The sequence below is a fragment of the Embiotoca jacksoni genome, unplaced genomic scaffold, assembly GCF_022577435.1.
Source record: "Embiotoca jacksoni isolate LCO1_2020_lvr unplaced genomic scaffold, fEmbJac1.0.p SCAF_11, whole genome shotgun sequence".
Lineage (NCBI taxonomy): Eukaryota > Metazoa > Chordata > Actinopteri > Embiotocidae > Embiotoca > Embiotoca jacksoni.
In genome coordinates this window covers 11,804,152-11,829,567 of record NW_027185241.1, presented here as the reverse complement: position 1 = coordinate 11,829,567, position 25,416 = coordinate 11,804,152, and the positions used below count along the sequence as shown (strand labels likewise).

The 25,416-nt window shown below is 38.1% G+C and overlaps 1 protein-coding gene across 2 annotated transcripts in view; it reads right to left on the bottom strand.

The window, feature by feature from the left end:
• cdkal1 (CDK5 regulatory subunit associated protein 1-like 1) overlaps window positions 1–25,416 on the bottom strand; it is a 223,034-nt gene that overhangs the window by 80,404 nt on the left and 117,214 nt on the right. For both annotated transcript variants that reach the window (XM_069143201.1, XM_069143202.1), the window contains exons 9-10: window positions 16,608–16,774; window positions 3,603–3,748 (exon numbers count right to left, since the gene is read on the bottom strand). In XM_069143201.1, coding sequence (XP_068999302.1) covers window positions 3,603–3,748; window positions 16,608–16,774 — 313 coding nt within the window. The remainder of the gene's footprint in view (window positions 1–3,602; window positions 3,749–16,607; window positions 16,775–25,416) is intronic.

The window sequence follows — 25,416 nt, the reverse complement described above, 5'->3', positions numbered from 1 at the left end:
AAATTCCTGAGTTATAAAAGTAATGAAGATTTACAAAATAGTCTGTGACTGCAATGTAGAATACATAGGCTACAACTTATGTAAAAATAAGTGCTTTATGCTTTTAATAATATCAATTCAGCACAAATTTTATGCAGGAAAATTAAATGCAATCTCTTGCAACTGAAAGGGTGGAAAAAAACAAATTCAATAAATACAGAATTTTTATGATAAAACCACAATTCTTATAAACCCTTTCACTTCCTGTTTTGTATTTTTCAACTGGCCTGTAGCTTGTTTTGATGATGAGAAGTGTGGTTGACGAGGTTGACTCCCTGACTGTTATTGGGGAATTGCAATTTCCTGGAAGAACTGATGAGTCAGGGGTAACAATTATAATGTTGTTAATATCTCATTATATACAAGTTGTACAATAGAAATCAGTCCACTAAAAGGGTTTTAATAACCTCGCTCAAAAGTAATCAAAGTTCACCTTCAAATATCAGCTTGTTATAGCCTTGCATCTACAGGCTATAGTAACACACACAAACACGTTTCCCTTCATATTCAATAGACTCTGTCGTGCTCTGAAAGACCAATATTTCAGGACTACCTGTTTTTAAAAACCTATTTAGCATTCAGACGAACACACTCTTGCACACTTTGACTATCTCTGACACAGATACACACAGTGGGAGCGTTTCTTGGCTTGTGTGAAGTCCTGGCCTCTCTCCCAGACCCTGAACTGCATCTAAGCTATTACCACTGTAGCCAAATGGGTCAGACTACTGGATGTGTGCTGGTCTTCATTCCTTACAACTGACATCACCTGTTTCTGTTTGAAACCGTGTTTATTGAACAGATGCTAAAAACTGAAGAACCAAATCACCCACGCCGACCCCCACCCCCACCCCCACAGTTATCTTTGTCAGTGAATCTAATGAGACTAAAGTAAGATATTACTCGACGACACTGTGTATGTCACGACTAACACAAAAGGCAGTTTATGCCCTTCCTGTGCATGGTGTCTGCGTCTCCAATGATCATTTACCACCTGGCCCGATTGGTGTCACTATGTTAGAATATCCAAGAAACACTTAAAAAAAAAAAAAAAAAGACTAACTGGAGAGAGAGATAAATATCTCTACTCCTGGCTGACAAATTGCCAGAAAATCAATGCTGTGTATACACACAAGTACAAATCGGTGTCAGCGTTAAAGCAAACATGGTGATATAACTCAAAAGCCCTTCAAAAGGAACATAGAAGAAGATTTGAAGAAAAGGTAAAGCATCAATGCCAATGAAAAAAATGAAAGCACAAAGCTAAAATACATATTTGAGTGGTAAACAGGCAATATTACAATGTCAAGTTATGGATGTGTCACCAATTCTTGAACACATAGAAACTAGAACAGAAAAAGAGCAAAAAATGAAATTAAAATCCATCTAATATCTATTAAGAGTATTCACTTATCCAAACAGTTATAGATTAATATATAAGGAGTTGATAGCAGATGTATACTTGTGTATAACAAACAAAAAGCATCGAGTCAAAAGACAGAACGGAGCTGGATTTCGGGTGAATGGCTTGTGATCAGGTTGTTTGGGTTTCCACACAGTGCCAGAGGGAAAATACAGGGCGGTGAGGAAGAATGGATGAGAGAAGGGTGTACAGGCAGATGTAGTCAGATAGAGAGAGAGAGACCTGTAAGTGCGTCAGAGTGATTCAAAGAGACATGGTGACTGTCAGATACTGACAACTCTCTCTCTCTCTCTCTCTCTCTCTCTCTCTCACACATTCACACACACTCACACACACTCACACACACAGACATATGTACAAGTCAGCGGGTAACAAACTTCTACTTCCAGTGCTTCAGGCTACACGTTGTGATTGCTTCTGTGAACTGTTATTATTGTTAAATGCAAAGAGTTTAATGTGGATAACTGTACAATGACCTGAATAGAAGTCATTGCTCATATTTACATTTTACATCTAAGCTCATGGCTTGACTTTGACCTACATGAAGTAGTTGCCATGAAATCTATCGATTGCTGCTGTACACGGACCTCATTTCCTTAGAGCAAACTCTGTTAACATCTGCATCATCAAAACACATGTATGTGAACATATAGAAATTCAGATTAGGATTTATCATCATCATTGGAGTGACTTCATGTCCATTCTGTGATTAAACTATATTTCTGAAAGTAGTGCAGATCTCTTTTTTTCCCCTCAGTCTCTAAATACTTACATACAGTATACTGTATAATCAAATGAAGCAGAAATATATACATTATACTGTACTAATTAAAAAAATATGTATGATGCCATTTTATTCCAGGAAAATAAATATGAGTTTATCATCTGGCATACATGAACATGTTTCTCTTAAATCTTGCAATAATACCAAGAGATTCAAGACACAAACATGACACAAACTCATTTTCATATGAATCTTTTCATGGCGTATTATCTGAGCATCAATTATATATTTACTCATCACTCTGCTGTGATAATTAATCAGACTCAAATTCTTTGTCAGATGATCCTCCGTCCAGTAAAAGATTAAGTTTGCATCTTTCTGGTGATGTCAGAACTCAAATCTGGGCATTATGTGGCTATATTAAATCCACATCAGGAATGTACATGTTTAGATTTAAAAACCTGTGTGTGTTGGTCATTGTGTACACTCTAGAGGAACATTTGCTTGGGCACTGAGTGTAAGACAGGAATCATGGTTTAGCCATCCAGCCAGTGCTGCAGTCCTTTGATTTGTCTATTAATTCCAAGTTTGAAATGTTTAACCTTGTAAAGTGATGGTTTTAATGAATTAGAAATGACAGAAAGAGAGGTGAACAGCAGTTAAAGGGAGAGATTTACAAAGAAAGATATCAATGCTGCCATTCAAAAGCTTGTATTTTTGTGCAGCTAAATAGAAAGCATAGTTTGTAAAAAGCTCATATTTAAAAGAGACCCATCTCACAGCATCAGTATTTTACATCTAATATATCTGCCAACATACATTTACCTGAAGCCGTGCTTTTTAAAGGTGTAGTTTTTAAGTTAATACAGTTTATTATGTTTGCCACAAAGATCAATGTCGGAGTAATATCCCAAAATGACATGGGCAATATGGAAACCTAAGCAAAAATTGTATTTAACTCTTGGGACAGTTTGCGGAACCAAAAACATTCACACATCACTTAAATAAAACACTTTTCCAAATTGAGTCCATATGTTCTATACTATCTCAAAGTGAGCCAGGGAGGAGCAGAAAGAGATAACAAAAGAGAGGATTGCTCGTCAAAGAGTGAAACGCTCTTCAAATAGATATGTAGGAGCTGCCATAAGGACTTAGACACACAACACACATCTGACGAGATCTTATTCAGACCGGTGTATCACGATCAACAATAGTCCATGCAGTGAGGTATTGATTTTGATGTGAGTCAAGTGAGAAAGATAAGCATTCGAAAATATGTCCAAATGAAGGTGAAATTTATACTTTTTGAAAAGTCATTGTTGTAGTCACATGTTTACACGTGTGTACACACACAAATGACCTTCGCAGCCATTTCTGTTATCAGGAAAATAACATATTAGAGACATCCCGCCTTACCTCTCTTGGAGGAAGTCCACCACTCTTTTAAAGTCATCATTGCAATACTCCCTCTTCATGTCCATCAGTACGCTGTCTGAGGCCGACTGCACGGGAACATGAAGGAAGGCATAGACGCGCGGGTGATTTAAAATATTTGCCATCGCCTGATGAGACACAGAGGGAGGGGGACAGGGAGATATGGTGGGGTGAGAGGGGGAGAGAAGAAAGGTTTATTTATATGAAAGGTGAGAAAAGGCCACACACCGGTTTCTCTAAATGCTCCATTCGTCAGTCTGAGTCCAAACTGCTGTTGCTCTTCTGTGTGCTCAAAATAGGTGATGACAAAACTGACTGGGGTTTGTGTCTAAAACAACACACTGAAGTCCAGTCTATGGTGTAAAAGTAAATAAAACTACATTTTATTCAAACCTCTGAGCACAACAGCACTAAAGGCCTGTGGCCATTTGTAAAGCTGTGATTTTGGTATTGTTAATAAATAACATAAATTAGTCTACCAATGATGGTGGAAAGCATTCCAAACTAGTAATGCACATTAGTCAATAATTTGAGACCAGAAATTTCAACTGAATTTTAGTCAACTGAAAGATGCTAAAGGAGGAACGAAGCAAAATGTCACTGACGGCCGTGGTGAATGATAGCTGCTGGCTTTGAATGAAATAAAGGTTCCATTAACATTCCTGCCTCTTTCGGCACTCTTTTCACTCCAGACCTTCCACAATACACTGCCTCTTTCTCCTATTTTTCATTTCTCTTTTTTTTTTATATTGGGATAAGAAAAGAAAAGCAGCTCGGAGAATTCAATGTCTACCCACTAGATCTAAAGTCCAAAGAGTCAAGGTTGCTCCAGCAGAGGCCTTTTATGTCTGAAAAGTCAAGAAGCTTTTACTGAAGCAGGCGGGTCCCCATTTCAGAGCAAAATGGTGAGAGGGAAAATGAAAAACAGCCAAAGTCTGTAATTACCTCAATAAAGATTTCGAACAAGGAGGTACATTTCTGTTATTATAAAAGATATAACAAACACTTATGGTGAAGTACGTTCTGGAGTCTCTATAAGACAGAAAGCAGGTTTTAAGTGAAATGTTGTGTTGCTAAAAAGTGTGACTGAGTGAAGAAACAAAACATGTATTTTAATTTAATTAAAAAAGCTCCTTTTCTTCCATTTCTTTGCATACATAGTTCTGACTCAAACGAAGGTGGCTGCCATACAGTTAGGATTTTGTCTAGACTCAAGATTCTTCTCAAATCATGAAAATGCTTTTGACAGACTGACATAAGTCTAAATTCCCAATTTGATCTGATAATTGGTATACATTATAGTGAAAAATTTGCAGAAAAGTGTATACATTCTGGTCAGATCTTTTTTTTTCAACCAAATTTTAAGACAATTTTTTAATTTTTTTTATTTTAACAGAAAATTAAAACGTAGTCAGTGTAAATGACTCCAGAGGAAGGACCAGGTGTACAAAGGTGGAGAAAACAGAATATAAATGTGGCAACATGGGACTGTGAGTTGTATCTTTTGTGTCTTGGCTCTTTCACATGTACCAAGTACACTGTGTTTAATGCTCCCCATTAAGGAGAGCTGGCAAGTTTTTTGTGTTTCTTTCATTCTTACGTTCCTCAGTAACAGAACTGGAGCGACTGCAGATGTCAGATTTTTCTGATGGACATAATCGGGATGCTATCATCACCATGCTAATCACCACAAGAAGGAGAAAAGGAAAAAGAGAGGGGAGGAAAAAAATGATTTAATGATTTCCTACAAGAATGTGCTGATTGCAGTCCGTCTTCTCAATTAAGATCTATTGTCAAATGTTCTCTCCTTCATACGCAGAAACGAAAGCATATGTGTGCATGAGCACACACAGACACAGCTCAGTTGCAGCGCCACGGGGGGTTGACCGCTGGAAGCTCTAAATTAGAAAGAATTAATTTGGTTGGAAAATGGAGCTTGATTGGTGACAGAAATCAGGCTGCTGCATGGGTGTGTATGTGTGAGGGTGTGTGTGAGAGAGGAAGAAAAACATGAAAAGTAACATGGATTTATGTGCTTTTAAATATCTTCGAAGTTGAACATTTTAAAATATAGTAGAACAATGGATTAACTTTTTTTTTTTTTTTTTCCCAGTGTAGATGCTTTACTGTATGTACTTTAAGTTTCTGGTGTAAAGCACTTAGAGCCAATGAAATACAATTACAATAGAGGGAAGTGATAAAACTAAAGAACCATATACAAAGTATAGAAAAAAAAAGAACATCAGTCTTTTTTATGCATGTGGCTTTCCAAATTCAACCTTTTTACCTCTGTCACTTTGTTCTATAATTTATTAAGTGAGAACTTCAAGGATTTAAGTTTGCACGTGTTTATATTTTATCCCAGTAAACACAAAAGACCTGCACGGTCTGACAGATGAAAGCTATAATGTGCAGGTCACAACAGGTTACGCAGAGATAAGGCCATGCTTTAGTTATTTTCAGATCTGCTGAGCAACACAGCTCTTTAGGTTTACCATTTACTCAGGCTTATGATTTGGTATAGTATACATTCTTTACTAAAAACAATTTAAAATTCATGTTGTGATAATGGCAATATTCTGACTTTGAAGTAATAACGTCATATCACCATGCACACAATTGTGTGATGTATTTATGCGTGTAATTTATGCACATCAACAACAAGCTTGGTTTAAAGCAGCTCAAGTGGAGGAGTTAAAAAATGCGAGCAACTTCAGTTGTGGCTAAGTAATCTGGTTACAAAATATTAAAATATTAAACCATGGTAATATGAACATTTTTACAGAATATTTAAAGGCAAACTGTCACCTTATTGCTGACATACAAAACTACAAAAATAGTTTTTCCCCTGAATGTTTGTTATTCAAATGAATTATACAAATATTTCTCACAATTTTTTCATGTTATCAAGTATATGTTTGTGGTAAAAAAAAATACCCTCAAATATCTTGATTATTTAAGGTCCATCTCTAGTTTTCATGTGTGTATGTACATGTTACTTGGTACGGTTTGCATTTTGTCGTAAATCATGAGTTTATTTGTGATGAAATGTACCATAAAACAAAAGGAATATTTTTGCAGAGTCCTGCTGTTTATTTCAGTGGATCCTGATGTGATGTGGAGTATTGTGTTACGTCGAGTAATATCTTACTCCAGTCTCATTAGACTCACTGACAAAGATAACTGTCTCTCTGTGTGTGTGTGTGTGTGTGTGTGTGTGTGTGTGTGTGTGTGTGTGTGTGTGCGTACATGGAGAGTGGAGGGGGGTCTCAGCAGATGGCATGCTGGCTTGAGTAGCGGGGCACTTCTGATTGCAGCCAAGGATTAATCTATAAGAGGAGGACTTTTCATTCACACAAGCCATTTATCATGTCTGTGCTTCTGTCTAACGGAGAGCGTCCCATCATCCAGTGATTATACAGTGCACTGATATGGATCTCTCGTTACCAATCCCTGCGGAGTTGAGCCTTTTTCAATGTTTCACTGCAACTGACAGTTTATTGGGTCTAAAGTGAAAATGATGCTGTGACGAGCAAGATATCTCTCAGCAGTGCCCGGTGGCAAAAATGAAAGTGCTGCTTTAATGCCTTCACTCCTGCACGGATGAACTATACAGTTCAAAGACAAATTCAACAATCTTAAACTAATCAAGTAGTGGCATGTGTTTTCATTTTTATTTATCTTTTTTTTTTTTTTTGGTTTTGTTTTAATCAATCTTGGCAGTTTTTAAAGCAGAAATATATAGTTTTTACTCTCTGCACTGTTTCTGTTGCCCCCACCGGGCCTATGTGTCTCATTCACACAAACAGAGATACAATCTTTTCATCTTTGGTTGATCAGCTCAAACAGACACATAAACCACAAAGGATCTATCTTAACTGGATTAACTCAAAGGATCTGATATCTTCCCCCTCAAATCAGATGCCACTGCAAAGAACACATATAGCAAAAAAAAAAAAAAAGAGAAGAAAGGAGATGAAAGATGATTTGGCTTCAAGCAGCCTCAATGGGGGACTGCACCCTTTCACACTACCTTCCCACTTCCTTTTTTGCTAAGACAAAAAAAAAAGAAAGAAAAAAAAAAGTGTGCTCACTGTGCTGTCAATTCTTTTGGAGTATAGAGATGTGTTCTGCCCTCCTTCAGGCCCTGCCTCTTAATCAGCCCCTACCTCCTCATATTTTTTGTATTTGTTGTAGGGCTGGACAACATGCATTAAATCAAATATCACAATATTTTTCACCAAATACCTTGCTATTGATACTGTGAAAACATTGTACGAATTGATATGGGTGCTTTGACAAAATATTTACACAATGCGATTTTTGATAAATAATCATCAGTGATGTGGATAATGTGTAAGTAGGGAAAGGCAAATAATAGAACAGAGAGAAGAGTCTGGTAAGTTCCGAAAATTACACCACTTTCTTACAGAAAGTGCAGCCTTAAAAACCAGGAAAAGACAATATGCTGCCCAGCTCAAATTTGGTGCTGAAAACATGATTATTGTTTCAACTGTATTGATTAGTTTTACTTGCTGTACTGTTGTAAGTTTAATACTGTTTATTAATCAAAAAAGAAAATTCTGACGGACTCTCCCAAATCTCAGTCAATTCTGTTTGGATTTGTTTGGATCAAGTCATCTTTGCTTGTGTTGCTTGGAATAGCAGAAATGTCATGAATCAAATTCAGTGAGATTTCCCTTTAAATTGGGCTTAATTCATATTCTGATCTAAACAGAGAGAAAATTAAATGTTTGAGAAGGTTATGCATGGTGCAACAAGGCAGGAAGCATCCGTTCAATGTGTATGGTTTGTATGGGTCTTCATTATATATATCCATAAAACTCTGCTGATACAGAGAGACAGACCAACGATGCTGTCAAATATGTTCACAGAATTTACACAATCAAGTGAAAATTCAATAATACAATTTCTAGATTTATCAATGCTTTTTTCATAGCAACAGAAGTTTCTATATTAGCAGAGTAAGGGTTATTTTGCATTGGTTCAGTAGGGGCGAGACTCCAATGATAGTATTCTAACTGATTGACAGTGCTTAAGGAACAAAACACAAAATAACATCAGTACTTTTAGACTTGTGCAAAACATATTTCTTCAAACATAAGAGAAGCACATTTTTTCTTCCCGGACAAACTAAAAAGGGCAGAGCAAACACTCAATACTGTCAAGAGGACAGAAGTACAATACAAATACAACTAAATGAAGTCCACTTAAAAAAAAAAAAAAAAAAAAAAACAGCACGCCAACATGACAAATCACTAATTAAAACAACAGCTTTGATACGGAGGAGCTAGAGCAAGAAGCAATAATTGAAGAGGAATACAGGTTTTACTTGCTTTTTGTATTTGTGCCATCCTAAAATGTAAAACTAGAGATTATTTCCTGAATCTGAGGATGGAAGATGACATCAATGCATTCGATGCATCGATTGTGTTAGCTAAATGAAAAACATGAATCTTACAGCTAACATTTAACTTCTAAAGTTGTGCAATGCTAATATTTGCAAATGCAGCCCATTATCATATTCCAATATGGTACATAATATGGCCTTGTTGGTGACTGCACTGAAACAACAACACATCGTCGGACTGCATTTGTACACACTCTCAGACATACACAAACCCACACAGGGTTCACCCACGGGAGTCTGTAGAAAAAAAGTATTCATCCAGCCATTCCCAAGATAGCAAGTCAGGTCTCTGTGTGTGAGCACTGGCACATACCGTACAAACACAGTTGGTGGGAACTGTATTCAGCAGCAGACACAGAAACTCAGATCACTATGGTATTAAACATTTCAAACACTTCAGGCTGCTCCTGGAGGGTACAGTATGCCTGCAGCACCTCACACTGTGCAGATGAAACCTATATGTCATACAGTAAAAAGGAAATTAAGTGCATTTGTAGTGTATGAACATTGCACTGTATTGTGCTGTGTGTATCACCTGACTGAGATAAAAAAAAAAAAAAAAAAAAAAAAAAAAGATATGAAAGGATATCATATTTTAATCATTAAGTCATTTCCCATATGTACATACAAAAAAGTAAGGACGCTGTGTGAAATGCAAATAAAAATGAATGTGATGATTTGCTAATCATGTAAACCCACGTTTAATTGAAACATATTCAATGTTGAAATTGAGGAATTTGTATTGTTTTATGAAAAATACATGCTCATTTTAAATTAGTTTCAAAAGAGTTGGGACAGGGGCAACAAAAAACTGGAAAAGGTGTGTAACACTAAACGAAACACCTGGTGGAACATCTCACAACTAATTGGTTACCTGGCAACAGATCAGCAACATGACTGAGTATAAAAAGAGCATCCAGAGTTTCTCGGTGGTGAAAATGGGTAAGGGTGCACCACTCTGTAAAATGCTGGGCAAATAGTGCAACAATGTAGGAACAATATTCCTCAACGTAATATTGTAAAGAATTTGAGGATTTTAGTATCCACACTACATAAAATCATCAAACGATGAGAGAAACCGAATAAATCTCCATACTCAAAGGACAAGGCCGGAATCCATCCCACTAGTTTGTCGGCCTTTCTGAGGCCCATTGGAGTTCCGGTCTACGGAGAACAGTCACACCGTTTCTGATTAGTAAATGGCAAAATGAAATAAAGTTGAAAACAAGCAACCACATAAATGTTTAAATAATTCCATGTTACGTCCTCTTCCGCAGTTAGCTTTTAACAGCTGTCTTTAAGACTCCATATGTTCAGCAATATCTAAAATAACAGAACAATAAGCTGTTTAAAAAAATGTCTTTGTCTATGGGTGAATACCAGCCAACAAGAACGAATGACAGATGTATATATTTGTTACTTGCCATATTTACAAGATCCTATTTTGGAATGTATTCCTATGAGTGAAAATGTTGAGCAAATGTAAAGTCCAAACACTCATTGCTTGTTATGTTATTGCAGACATTTGACACTCAAAAAATGAACTGTGAGGAGAGTGAGCATGGCATATCTGATGTATGTTAGTCAAACAGAGCTCTAAGGAGGATGTTTAATGGACAACTGCTATTTCATTCATCTTAGCCTGACTTTCACACCTCATTTACTGTTTCTGCGAGCATGATAGATTCAATCACACACACACACACACACACACACACACACACACACACACACACACACACACACACACACACACACACACAGTTATCTGCATGCACACACACACGCCTTATATAATCAGATGCCACGTTATTGTAGAAGTACGGATGAAACTAAATAGAGACAGGTGGATGGATAGTAGACAGATATATTTACTAGTGTGATAACAAACATTGTGATGTTGGGATTTATTTATTTTTTCCAACTGAAAATATTGTCCACAAGGGAAAACTTTGTCAACATCTGTTTTATCAAATAAAATAAAAATGTTAAGTTCATTCATTTCATTTCAATCATTGATTAAGAATGCTCAGCTTAAAAATGTAAAACCTGAAGAGAAGAAAAATATCAAGAAAATGAAAAACAAAAAAGTGTCACTGTTAGAGTCATTTTTATGTACAGCTTTTCAAAAAAGGAACCACTGATAGCACAATGCAATCAACTAAAATGTCAGGGAGAAGTAGCCCATAAGAGGCGATTGGGGCTTTAACTGCTCCAATCAGCAAATGGGGCTATGAGGCTGTCTACATCTGTCAAGAAAAACAGGGTGCACACAGGAAGAAATTGCGTGCTCTTGTGTGACAGAAGAAGACGGAGCAAAAGCGTTGATCTGTGAGTACGTGTGAGTGAGGGTGATCTTTAACGGGGTAGTGGAGAAGTTCCTTGGCCTTTTCAGCTTCAATCACAGCCATTCGGTATGATGCTGTTATTTAAGTGCTGGTGTTCTTCAAAAGAAAAGACAGCGGAATATCATTTGGCTTTTTCTTAAGATGAAGGATAAATATACTTTGGGGATTTGGTCTTCATCATCATCACACCATTTGTACTGCTGTGATTACCATCATCACGAGGAGAATTGGAGAAAAGAGGCAAAAGAGGAGGTGATGGGAGAGTAATTAGGAGGAGAAAAACAAGAATTTAAAGGTGGGGAAATATACTAAAAATCAAATCAGTGACAAGAAGAATGGAACAATTACAGAAAGGAGAGAGGTAGAAGAAGACAGGGTTGTAATAATATGGATCAGTGGTCGAAAAGCTGAACCAAAGAAGAAGAAACAAGAGAACTTCAAGAGAGAGTATGAAAACTTTGAAAGACTTTGAACAGAAAGTTTGCTCGGTGTTAGACTAATAATCACTGTCAATATATAGAATGTTTTTTTTTTTTTAAGTAGGACAAGATGGAGAAAGAAGAAAGTGTGGTGTGTAAAGAGGGTCGAGCAGGGATGAGGAAAAAAAAAGGGGAGGAGGGGAAAGGAGAAAGGGTAAATAGGGGACAGGAGCAACAAAAGACAATGATAAGTTGAAGAAGACCATTCTTATCTTTCCTTATGTGGGTTAATTAACTGAGGAATTAAAGCAAAAAAGATATAATTCAATTCAATGCATGGACATTAACAATAAAAGGGCTGGTAGCATATGAAATGATTCTTAACGTACACACACACCGATGAAGCCGGTGTGTCTTCCTAGTATATTTCTAATTATCAGTTAATTGTTATTCCCTATCATTAGGAGGGTGGTTTTTTAATTGTAATGTAGCCAAGCAGAAAGCCTACCTATACATGTGGGGGACAATTAGCCACCTCCATTAACCCCTGGTTAATTACTACCTCCACTGCTGCTTCCCACAGCACTTTTCCCACTCTTTCTTACCCCTCATCTCTATCCGCGGGCCGTCATCCCTCTTCTTTTTTTTTTTTTTTCATTTACATTTCTGGCCTCATTTTATTGTATCTATGATCTCAATCATCCTTGATTGTTTGAGTCAAAGTAAATGTTGTGAACTTCACTAGATTTATAAAAAAAAAAAAAAAAAAAAAAAAAAAAAAACTTGGTTTCATTTAAGATTTCTGGGTTACCATTACCCTATTTTTGCCTTCCATGTTGTCCCAATAGCCATTCATATTTTTATTCTTCATTTGTCCTGATGCTTTTCATCAGGGTTGAGACTGGGAACACCAAAAGGTAAGCAAAGTTACAGTAATAAAGAAAAGAAAACTGACAAATTAACCAGAAATCCTAAATATAACTAGTAGAATCAATCACGTTATGTCTAATATTGTTCTATCTGGGTCAGCAATCAAATTTAAGCAAATTATTATGTTAAAATAAAACTGTCTTAAGTTAAGCAGCTTAATAAAAACATTGTGATTGAGTGAGAGATATGGCATCAGAATTAAGTGAAAGTGTCAGAAGTCATTGCTAATTTAAGCAAAATAAGGTTAGATGAAGTTTGTAAGAGGGCAGTGCATGGTACACTAACATACTTTGTGGAAACTGGATCAGTTGTGTTTTGGCGCATTTCAAGAGTAATGATCCAAAATTGAAGCTGATTTTGCTTTTTATATGCTTGCTGTCGAGTTCATTGTATAACACAGGTATAGAAAAATATTTTACTTCCTTAAAAATAAGAACACCGCCAGCTCCAAAGTCTGGGTAGAATTTCGGCTGCAAATCTTTCTGATGAATAACGCCTTGTTCTACTTTTCAGCCAATTTAATGACCTGTGTGCAGGACCGCAGGGTAAAAATGCATCACTCTTTACGTTCTCTTAAAAAAATTTGAAACGGGCATCAGTAAACCGTTGTTGCACTCACTCATCTGCCAAATTATAACCTCAGTGCTTCCCATGATTGGATGTTTGTTAGAGCGATGACAGTGTGTAAAAAGGTGACATATGGTTCCTTATATGGCCTCATCCCAGTGAGATGGGAATGCAGTTTTGTGCATGGATTTTTCTGAAAAGCAGGCAATGTCTGAGGATGAAGAATGAATTACAAATGCGCTTGCAGTAACAAAATTGACAGGAATACAAACTGAATTGGAGGAGTCATTGATTGATTGATGATGCAACTCTGGAGCACAAGTTTGCAGAGAAAACACTGGCTGAATTTTGGATATCAATTCAAGGTGAATACTCAGAGCTACAGAGGAGCGAGTCACAAGTCAATAAAATAACTTTACATTTGCATCAACTGTATCCGTGATGCTGGCTTTTCAGTCCTGGTGTAGCTACAAAACAAGGACAAACACCATCGTAGCCAAAGATATTTGCTCCTCTTTACGTTTTGAAAGTTTGCATTGGTTCCAAAAAAGTTGGGAAGCTGGATAAAACTTAAATAAAAACAGAATGAGCTGATTTTCAAATCACATAAACCAATATCCAATTACAAAATAGACCAAAGACAACAGATCAGTACCATGATTGATTATAAAAAGAGCATTTGAGAGAGAGAGAGAGAGAGAGAGAGAGAGAGAGAGAGAGAGAGAGAGAGTCGCTCACCAGTGAAAATGGTGAGCGGTTCCATCACTTTGTGAAAGCCTGCGTGGAACAATTAAAGAATAAGGTTCCTCAATTCTAAAATTGGAATGAATTTGGGGATTTCATCATCTACAGTACATAAAATGATTAAAAGATTCAGAGAATCTGGAGAAATCTCTGTACCCAAGGGACAAGGAAGAAGACCAATATTGGATGGCCGTGATCTTCGGGCCCTCAGGCGGCACTGCATTAAAAACAGACATACGTCCGTAGTGGAAATCACTGACTGGGCTAAGAAGAACTTCTAAAAACCCTTGTCTGTGAACACAGTTCATCGCTGCATCTACAGATACTGGTTAAAACTATACCAATAAAAGGAAACCATATATAAACATGTTGCAGAAACAAAAACCTCTGCTTTCTTTGGGCCCGAACTTATTTAAAATGGACTGAGATGAAGTGAAAAACTGTCTTGTGGTCCAACACATTAAAATGTGTGATTCTTTCTGGAAATCATGGCCGTCACATCCTCCAGGCTAGAGAGGAGAGGGACCATCCAGCTTGTCATTAGTACTCAGTTATAAACCCAGCATCCGTGATGGTACAAGGGTGCATTAGTGCACCTGGCATGGGTACCGTGCACATCTGGGAAGGCACCATTAATGCTGAACGATCTACACAGGTTTTGGAGCAACATATGCTGCCATCCAGATAATGTCTCTTTCAGGGAAGGCCCTGCTTATTTCAGCAAAACAATGGCAAACCACATTCTGCACGAATTTCAACACCATGCCTCTCTAGTAAACTAGCCTCTAAACTGGCTTGGCTGCAGTCCACACCTGTCTCCAATTTAAGAAAAAACTGGGCGCATCATGAAATGAAAAATACAACGAAGGAGACCCTGAAATGTTGAGCAGCTTAAATCCTGTATCAGGCAAGAAGGGGAACACATTCCACTTCCAAAGATGGTCTCCTCAGTTCCCAAAAGTGTTGTAAAAAGAAGGCATGCAAAACAGTGGTAGACAGGCCCCTGTCCCAACTTCTTTGAGACGTGTTGCCGGCATTAAATGAAAAATTAAAAAAAGCAACATATATTTTACATAAAACAATCAAATTTCTCAGTTTGAACATATGATATGTTGTCTTTGGTCTATTTGTGGGTATAATGTGGGTTTACATGATTTGCAAATCATTGCATCCTGTCTTTATTTACATTTTACACCGCATCCCAACTTTTTGGAAATTGGGGTTGTAAATTTCTGACTGGTGTTAGAAAATCCTAAAATTTTCCTTTCCCAGGGTGGAAGCACTCCGCAGGCTACATTCTCCTGAATTTTACTGATTTTGAAAATAATGGAATTGTGACATACTAGACTGACCATAAAACAGAAATGTGTTTAATATTTCTTAGACCTCATATTTTATGTATCCACATGATTTGGTCAATGAATGGCATTTCCATATAGATATCTTCTCTGCATCCAACACACCTTCCTGCCATTCAGCTGTCCCTTCTTTCTCCTCTCTATATTTTTGATTTGTCGTCTGAAAGCAGAAGCTTAATATGCCTATTGTCAATCAATGGTGGAAAATGGCAATAATATCTGATAATACATTGTTACTCTAAAACTTCCAGAAACAATACATTTAAAAATGGCAGGAAAAAAAACTGATTTAGATGATAAAAAAATGCACGTCTCATAGACATGCAAAAAACAGAAAGAGAGAAAGAGGCAAAGAGAGAGGGGATAACAATGTCCATTGTTACATTAGGGAAGACAATAATGACTGATAAAATGAGGTTGCTAAAGAGGACACAATGGCCCTTAATTGACTCATTAGGGAAAGAAAAGAATGAACTAAATGAGTGGAGAACGAGGGCTGGAGCTGAACTGCTTGGTAAGCAAAACAGAAAGGCAGTTAGTTTATTAAATCTAGGCAAAGCAATATTGTTTGTTCACATAAAGGGATAGCAAAAGAGACTATCGGGAGGAAAACAACACAGTGAAAAGGAAAAGGTCTGGAGTGCTTAAGTATTTTAATTTTATTTATCACTGATGTATTATTATCTTAAATGGTTCTTCTGCGTGAAATGGGTGGTGTGTGCGTGTGTGTGCGTGTGCATGTGTGTGCGCATACTTGTATTATTCAAGTTGTGGGGACATGAATATATTTGTACAGCTAAATAGTGGAGACTGATCTGCCTTTTAGGGACAAAAAAACAATAATTAAAGTTAAGTTAAGACTACTGGAAATAAATGTAAGAGTGTTTTTGTGTTTGTGCGTATTCATGTGTGTGTGTGTGTCTTTTTATTTTTTTAACAAGTCATTTTAGTTCAAAACCATTGTTGTTAGGACATTTTTGCATTGTTAGGGCATTCAGGCTTGACCTCACAATTTTAAAGGGCAATCTGAGGGTTAAGGCTGTTTTATTTTTAAATTAGGTTTTGGTCAGGATGGGGTTTGACACTTGGTTGCAATGATAAAGGGCATTTTATCACTAAGGGTCCACACTATGATAAATACACATGATTGTGTTTGCGCGTACATATGTGTGACTGTGTACTTTGCCTACCTCTAGGTGTTCCAGGATATATGGAGGGTTGGTCATACCCAACCTCAGCATGGCCCCTTCAGGAATCTCCTCCACCAGTCTCCACAGCAGCGTTGGCAGGTCTGTTCCGATGTCTCTACCATAAGCACCCGTGTCCTCACTTGTCAACCAAATCTCACAAACTCCCTCTGCATGGAGATAATTACACAAAAAAAGGATGAAACGGTTAATAAGCATGCTTTTAACTCATTTTGCATGATGCTTTTTTTTTGTTTTTATTCCACGTTGAATTGATTTGGCATAATTGTGTTGCTACCAATAATCACTTTATGGTTTTCTATAGGCTACTGTGTGCTCTTCAAAAACAAATTTCCCAGTAAAACCCTGAGCAATAGTTCATCACCTTTGTAAAGCTCTTGTTGTCACTGCCTAAATGCTCCCAGGCTTCGGTAGAACCCTGCTCATGTCAGTCAGTATTAAAAATACCCGTCTTATAAACAAGCACTGCAGCAATGTGAAGGTCACATACAGCAAAAGGGGATCATCTACCGGCGCCATGCAAAATTAGAGCAACGCTCCGTACTGGAGCTTAATGACCTACAGTAACTGTCATTTGGCTGTAGGTCTGGAAATGGTTGAGTGTCTGCTTAAGCTATGTGTTAAGACACATTATATCATGCAGGCACACACAAACACATCTGCGCTTGCAGTGGGCACAAGCGAAAGTACACTTAAATACACACAACCATCATTATCATTAGCTGTGCAGAGACAGACAGAAAGATGCATGTGGTCATTCAGATAGCAAAGATGATGTTTGGCTAATTGGACACTGTGTGTGTGTGTGTGTGTGTGTGTGTGTGTGTGTGTGTGTGTGTGTGTGTGTGTGTGTGTGTGTGTGTGTGTGTGTGTGGGAGAGAGAGAAAGAGACAGAGAGACATAAACTGTGTTTAAATGTGCGTATGGGCCAGATAGATTAAAAATGATGACACTGTAATTGTCTGGAGTGGATTGAAAGAGTTTCCAAAGCTCATCATCGTTGACATTAAGATGCACTAATGATTTCTGGAGCCAGCCACGTCTAAAAACACCATCAAAAACCTCCATCAATTACACATGCTCACATCAGATCGGGCTAACACACACACACACACACACACACACACACACACACACACACACACACACACACTCTATATAAGATCGCATTCAGAATGTGAAATACATTGGCTTCAGTATGAAAGTAGTAGTTCAATACATTCTTTATCAATTTATAATTCATTCAATTAATTTGGCTTGAAATGTAAATTCAGTTTTAGTTTCCATTCATAACAGTTACTTATCTAATGTTGGCCACCGGGGAGCTTCACTGAAGGACCTGGAGGTCAAGCTTCATGAAGAGAAATAAATACAGCTGTTGCTTTGCTGCAGCATTTTATTTCATATTGTGTCACATTTTCCATCTTTTAAGAAATATATCCTAGGGCAGCTAATGGCAGCTTGTTCGGGCAGAATTACGACAATCTCAATGCCAAGCTGAGGCACTTGACTTCTTCAACTGCATTCCAGAAGTGAATATATTCCCATATACCACAACAGCAGAGTAACTTTCAACTCACCAGCCGTGAATAATATTGGCCAGGTGGTCCTTTAACATAAGGTCAGACCAGCATTAAATTGGCCAAAGAGCTGAATTGGTTCCTTCCAAAACAACATTCCTGTGATTCCACAAACATAATGCTGCTACAATAGTGAGGTTGTGTATCATGTGCTATTAAATACCTCCAGTGATTCCTGTGTGAATTATGTTTCGAGCAGGGTGAGCCTTTGTCAAAAGTCATATGTTTACTCAGCCACAGCCACAGCCATACATAGATCTCCAGAAAAACTCAATAACCTGCCCAGTAATTTGTACCTTTCACTCACGCCTCATCAGCTTTTGTATTAGGTGTGCTAATGGTGTTATTGTTGGCCAAAGATGCAGAGAAAGTCGTCATCAGGAAATGTCTGCTTGCTCTCCCTTTGCTATCTGGTCTGATAGAAACTGCGCAGCTGCTTCCTCTGGTTCAGGTTTGTGTGCAGAGGAGAGAGGGGTCGCAATGGTGCAGGGCTGAAATATTTCAGGTTTGTCAAGATTACTCTTCCAAAAAAAATTGTACCCATTACTTTTATGTTTAATGTTAATCTTTATGGTTAATTAGTATTATTATTTACAACAATTTGTTAGAATTAAGGTCTGTAAAACCCACATAGTAAGCCAGATAATGAAGAACATATTATGACTGCATAATTACTTTTCGTCTGAGAAATTTCAATCAAAGGTCTGGTAAATAGAAAGTCAGTGACCTGCTGAAGTGTTTTGAGCAAGCAAGGCAATGAAACAGCACTAGTGTAAGTGCTGTTTTATAACTGACCCCAATGCCTCATGGAAACAACAAAGAAAGAATTTGAACATATCAATAAAATGAGAATATTGGTAATGTGTTGTCATTGCTGTTATTAACCAAATATAAAATATATGAATTGCTTAAAATTAAATTAGAGCTACATTTCCATTCAGCTTTGACCTGTGCATGTTCGCATAACAAACCCTTCACCTAAGCCCTTTTTCCGTGTCACTTTATGATGCAGTTTGATGTCAGAGCAGTTATAAACAAGGGTGTGGAGCAGGACACTTTTTCCTAAAAGCTATTAACATTGACATTAATATTTTTCTTTTTGGCGTCATTGGACAAAAATTCCAAAATAACATTTCAGCATGTTGACCCAATCTACTTTGTATTTATTTCTTATTCATATTCAAGATGAAAGCTGACAACAGGCCAGAAAGAGAAGAGACCACATGCACAAAAAGGGAAACGGTTGTATGAATGTCGACGTTCCATTGGTCTTTGTCCAAGAAAAACAGCATCTGTATTGCCTGACAAATGCCATACACATATCAAACAATCATCACTCCAGTTCTCTGCCAAATGTATGTTTGCTGTGTCTGTGTGTGTGTCTTTCTATGTTTGTGAGGACAAGTTTTAGTTTGATTGAAACCATCGTACTGAGGACAGTTCTGCTTTGTGAGGACATTTTGGGCAATCCCTACAAGCTCTAGGGGCTGTTAGAGGGTTGGACATTGGGTTTAAGGTCGAGTGCGGAATCAGGTATTGGTTAATGTTTGGGTAATTATCCAGAAAATGAATTTAAATGAATGCAATGTCCTCTGAAGTGATGAAAAATGACTTTGTATATGGTTGCATGATTGTGTGGTTGTGTGTGTTTTAGGATGATCAATTTGGGATTAAGAAAATTACCTAAACAATTAGTAAAAAGTGTCGTCTTCAAATCTCTACTTTATAGTTAAATTTCCTAGTAACTTTACTGAAATCTGTACAGAAAGCTAAAATAAAACCAAATGTGAATGCAAAAAAGAGGTTATCTTGTGAGATTTAATTGTATTCTGATGTTCAGTTTTGACAAAAAACCTGTCAGTTCTAATTTGCCAATCATCGACATTACGACATTGCTTGGAGGTTAGCAATGCCTTAAAGTTGGATTACTCAATATTACACTGGCTTTGGTAGACCCCTGTATCATTATGCGGTGTACATGTCTCCACTCTCCTGCTGGACAAAAAGATGGGAAGAGTGGAGAAAAGAAATGAGGGCTTTGAAGTGGTTGCTTTGAAGCGTGACAGGAGGAATTGATTCAGGTGATTGGGAGCTTTCGTAAAAGCCCCTGTTGAGACAGTAAAAGGGTCTGAAATCATAAATGAGACGAGCAATGCGACATGACCACACATGTTCATGTCATAGTCTTTTTTGTTTGTTTGTTTGTCAGCTCAATAGCAGATACACGCATGTACACTGTTGCAGGTGTACAGGCAGGCAGGCTGAATATTACCCAAAATGTTTGGTCAACTATTAAAATTAAAATTAAAACTGTAAGAGTTTCCAGCAAGGGTAATTGTAATTCAATTATATTTAAATGTCAGTGATATTAATAAGGTTACCAACGAAAATAAAAAAACTTTCTTTTGTCTCCACTAAACATCCGACTAGGGGCCTGATTTACTAAGATCGCAAATAAAGGGTACTAAATTGCGTGTTCCTTCCAAAAGTTTGCAGTTTTTGCACCCGTTTTGCAGGTGATTTACTAAGAGTTATTGCATCATTCGAATCAGGTGCAAATCGCTGTATTTAAACGAGGCGATTGCGTGCATTAATGTGATTCCAGCAATGGAAAACAGAGCGACCGCAATAGGAAAAGGAAATCTGATCCCATTGAAATTAAGAAATACGCTTACGCTTTCATTTTCTTGTAGTTTTTTTTCTAAAAAGTGACTGCTTTCCAATGGATTCTTGAGGATTTATAAACATTTAACACAAGAAGTTCTGACGTAAAATGAAGAAGGAAAATGTCAATGTGAGTTAACAAATTTAAGATTTGTGTAGTCGTTTGTGTAGCACAAAGAGTCAGATTTCCTTGAGTTGTATCCTTCTTTTGAGGCAGCGCTGAGATTACACTCTGGATTCAATTGACTGATCTGAGGCCTGTTCCAGTAAATAAACTTGGAGCCATTGTTCACCTGAGAGCGGATTTTTGATGGATGGTGACCTTTGACCTTAGCCCCTCCCCGCCCAGTTTAGCCCCACCCCTTACAAAACCCACCCCTTGGTAGCCCCGTCCCAACGAATCAGAGCAAAGAGGTAGAGTTTAAAGCGAACCAATGAGGTGCCGGTGGGTCAGGTTTTGAGGTGGAGTTTAGAGTTATTTAGTCAGAAAATCTTAATTTAAAATAGTAAAAAAATAGTAAACAAAAAGAGCAGCTGATATGCGGCTGATCAGCCAGACATGTGATGACCTATGAAGATTTACCAGGGGCTGGACCCAAGAGACGGATGTTGTACGTGGGTAAGATTCAGACGCCTCCACTCCAGATGTTATTAGAGGAATGGAAACGGGAGAGACCTTAGGGTACTCCTTCAACTACAGCGGGAATGAACTGTGTCTTTACCAGTTGGAGGAAGGGGGGAAACCTTTTGGACCCCTCACTGCAAAAGCAACGCTTACACCAATGGACTGAACGGTGTTATATTTGATGACTACAAACTACTTCAGAGGACTTTCTCCGGATTTTCCGCCTAACTGATCTTCGTCCTCTTCGTCACCGTCCTCAGCCTCAGGTCCTGCGTCACCACCCGCCGCTCCAAACAAACCAAAGGCTGACTAAACGGACCGGCACCCGTCTGCACTGTTCATTAACACCAAGAGAGCCGTGGTGGTTCGACTGTCGAGTAACGTTCTGAACAGCTATATACAGTGTCAAGTCAATCATCTGAGTCAGATACAGCACGAATGCCTTCTCGAGATGCCCGAATATCATCTCCGATGGCACTATGATTAACTGAGGAAAAAAAATTGGACGGATCGATTTATCCCCGCTATTCAACATGTGCTTCAACGTGTCTGACTACAGGGTCCGTGACGCTTCAGAGGCATTTCTTCGCCAGATCAAATTCACCAGACACACCAGTGAGAAACTCAATAAGATTATGGGATGAGAGAAGATGTTGCAAAGGAAGTCGTGATGGAAGAAATTTAGAACTTTTGGAAGGGATTGGGCATTGTTTTTGAAAAACTTGTATTCATGTATTCTTTTAAAACTGATGTTTATCAAATGAATGTAAAACTGGTTACTTAGAGGAACTTGTATTATTTTATACGATAATTAATGTTTATCAATGAATGTAAAACTAGTCATTTAGAGCTATAAGAAGAAGATGATGAAAACTAACGTGTGTAACCAATCAATAAAACTGTTTAAAGATGCTTGTCTCTTTCTGTGGTTTATTAGAAACCCCCCGAGCGAGCAGCAGGAACCACGTCAGAGAAACGTTTAATGAAAAAAGTGTATTACAACCCTTCTCATCCTCGTAGTTTTGGAGGAGTGGATAGCCCTCGTAGAGCCGTACAGAATGAAATGGGAAAACAAGTCAACATGGAACAAGGCAAATATTTTTTTTATCAGAACAGGACGTGTATACTCTTCATAAACCAGCCAGGATACATTTGTCCAAGCGTTGAATCAATTCCAGGCAGACCTTTGTGATATGCGGGCCTTGGCTGAAAACAATGACGGTTTCAATGATTTACTAACGGTCATTGACGTGTTTTCAAAAAAGGCCTACGCAAGACCCTTGAAGAGAAAAAAAACAGGCACCCAGGTTTGAGTCCATTTTAAAAGATAGCTGTATGCCAGCAAAATTGCAGACGGACGCTGGAAAAGAATTCTTTAACAAGACCTTTCAGGCATTGATGAAGAAGTGAGGTATCAATCATTTTTCTACAGCTAGCGATCTGAAAGCGTCTATAATTGAAAGATTTAATTGGACGCTGAAAACTCGAACATGGAGGTATTTTACAGCTAAAAACACCCGTAGATACGTAGACGTCTTACAGAAGCTGCTGATTATTTGGTAGCACCCTCAAAACTTTGTAGGAAAAAGGCTTTTTTTCCCCCAGAAATGATTTGCTGGGATAATGTATTCTGCAATCTATCTCGAGGGTTTTTAAACAGCACCAAGTAATTAGGAAGCCTGGAAAATGACATATTTCAAAATAATCAAATGATTCAGGTCAGGGGGAAACAGAGTTTCATCCTCGAATGAATCAGGTAGTCCTTCAATAAATTTTACATTTGTATTCTTATTTTGCAGTTGGGCATACATAGGTTGAAACAAGGTATAAACCCATACAATGTTATCAGGTTTTACATCTATGACATGTTCACAATGTTCCAATATGTTTTTTACAAAAAAGTTTTACCGCTACCAGTGGAGGCGTCTGAATCTTACCCATGTACAACCATCCGTCTCTTGGGTCCATCCCCTGGTAAATCTTCATCGGTTATCACGTGTCTGACTGATCAGCTGTATATCAGCTGCTCTTGTCATGTTTACTATTTTTTGATATCTTGAATTCAGATTTTCGGACTAAATCACTCACTAAACTCCACCTCTTTGCTCTCATTGGTCAGGGCCGGGCTACAAAGGGGTGGAGTTTGCAAGGGGAGGGGGCTAATGTGGGGTGGAGATAACGAGTCACAAGCCCGACCCACCGGCACCTCATTGGTTTGCTTTAAACTCCACCTCTTTGCTCTCATTGGTTACCAAGCTACCAAGGGGTGGGGAGGGGCTTAGGTCAAAGGTCACCATCCATAAAATGTTGACAGGTAGTACTGCATTTCATGAATGAGCCTCAAGTTTCCGGCTGACTAAGCAGAACCAAGTGAAAGTGTCAAAGGTCAAACTGTTATTCAAAGCAAAAAAGGCTTTTTCAGCGTCAAAACATGGCTGGTTCTCAAAGTTTGTACGGGGGGGGGGGGGGGGGGGGGGGGGGGCAGCATAGCACTCTAAAATCACTGAGGAAACCGGATCAGTTGCAGCCAAAGCCCGGTGAGGCAGACTAAAGTGACCATATCCCCAGATGATCAATAAGCAGAGAAACAGAAATGCAACTTACTCATAGACAAAGGACTTGCTGAGTAAAAACTGCAAGACTCCAATCAGCAAAAAGTACAGTAAAAGAAGGACAAGTAGGAGTCTCTGAACTGGAGTTTAGAGTTGAAGTTGGAGAACTGCCCCAAATCGACTCCATCCTGACCATGAAGAAGTGGCACTGCATATTACAGAAATAAGATTCAAATTGCTGACATCACAAGAGGCTCTTTGGGACACTTTCAAATCATGCTGGGATAACTTGGGTTATCAGGTTAGCCATAGACAAGTGGAGTCGATGTCAGCTTGAGTGCTGATGTCAGTAAAGCAAAAGGGGGGGGGGGGGGGGATATTCTGAAATTCATGTGCATTCTTCAGAGATTAAACTTTTATTTAAATGGTTCAGCTGATATTATCATTTGTAAGGAAAGATATTTGTAGCAATTTTGAAATGAATGCAAAATGGAAGCATCTTTATGAGTCGTATCAGACGTTTGGACCACACTGTATGTTTGTGTATAAGTATGACATGTATATGGATTGTGTACATGAATAGATACATACTGTACGTTATTCCTTCTATCCCTCCTGTATGCATATGGGTTCCGTATCCCTATTTATCTTAATCTCTTGGAGATTATATACATATTGATTGGTTGCCACAGGCTATAATGTTTAACAGATTATAGATTAGATGCATATAAAGATGATCCTGTTAAACTGTATTAAAACAATATTTTCCATAGCGCAATTCAACACATGGCCCAGCATGTTACTGTGCTTACTTGAGCATCAAGGTAGCTTAATGTACACAGCATGCTTAGCGATGTGTTGCTTTGCGTCACGGAAAATATGGATTTAATGGAGTATAATAGGATTATCTTTATGTGCATATCATCTGAAATCTATTAAACATGACCGCTCAGGGTGTGCATGATCCTGCAAAACTGCATAAATACGGACATATCATTAAAGAGGAAAAAGAATTGCACGAGTTCTGGTCAGTGAGTTGTCTGTGAGTTTGTGAACTCTGTACCCTCGATTCGACCACCTTCTGCTCTCTTCTCTGGTTGTTTCCCATGGAGACCAATAATTAGGCAGAATATAAATATGCACAAACACACATCTGGTCCCAGCAAAGAGAGATGGTGCCTCAACATGCACAGTACAGGGATCGATGAGTTCCCGATAAAGTCCATCCAGTCTGTACGTGCCCCGGAATTCACATGGAGAAAAACAGAGTAAAGACTGAACACATACCAGTGATGAGTAATGCATAATATTACCACATAGGCCTCACTATGATTTAGAAATCATAGTCACATGATTAAAACAGATGTATA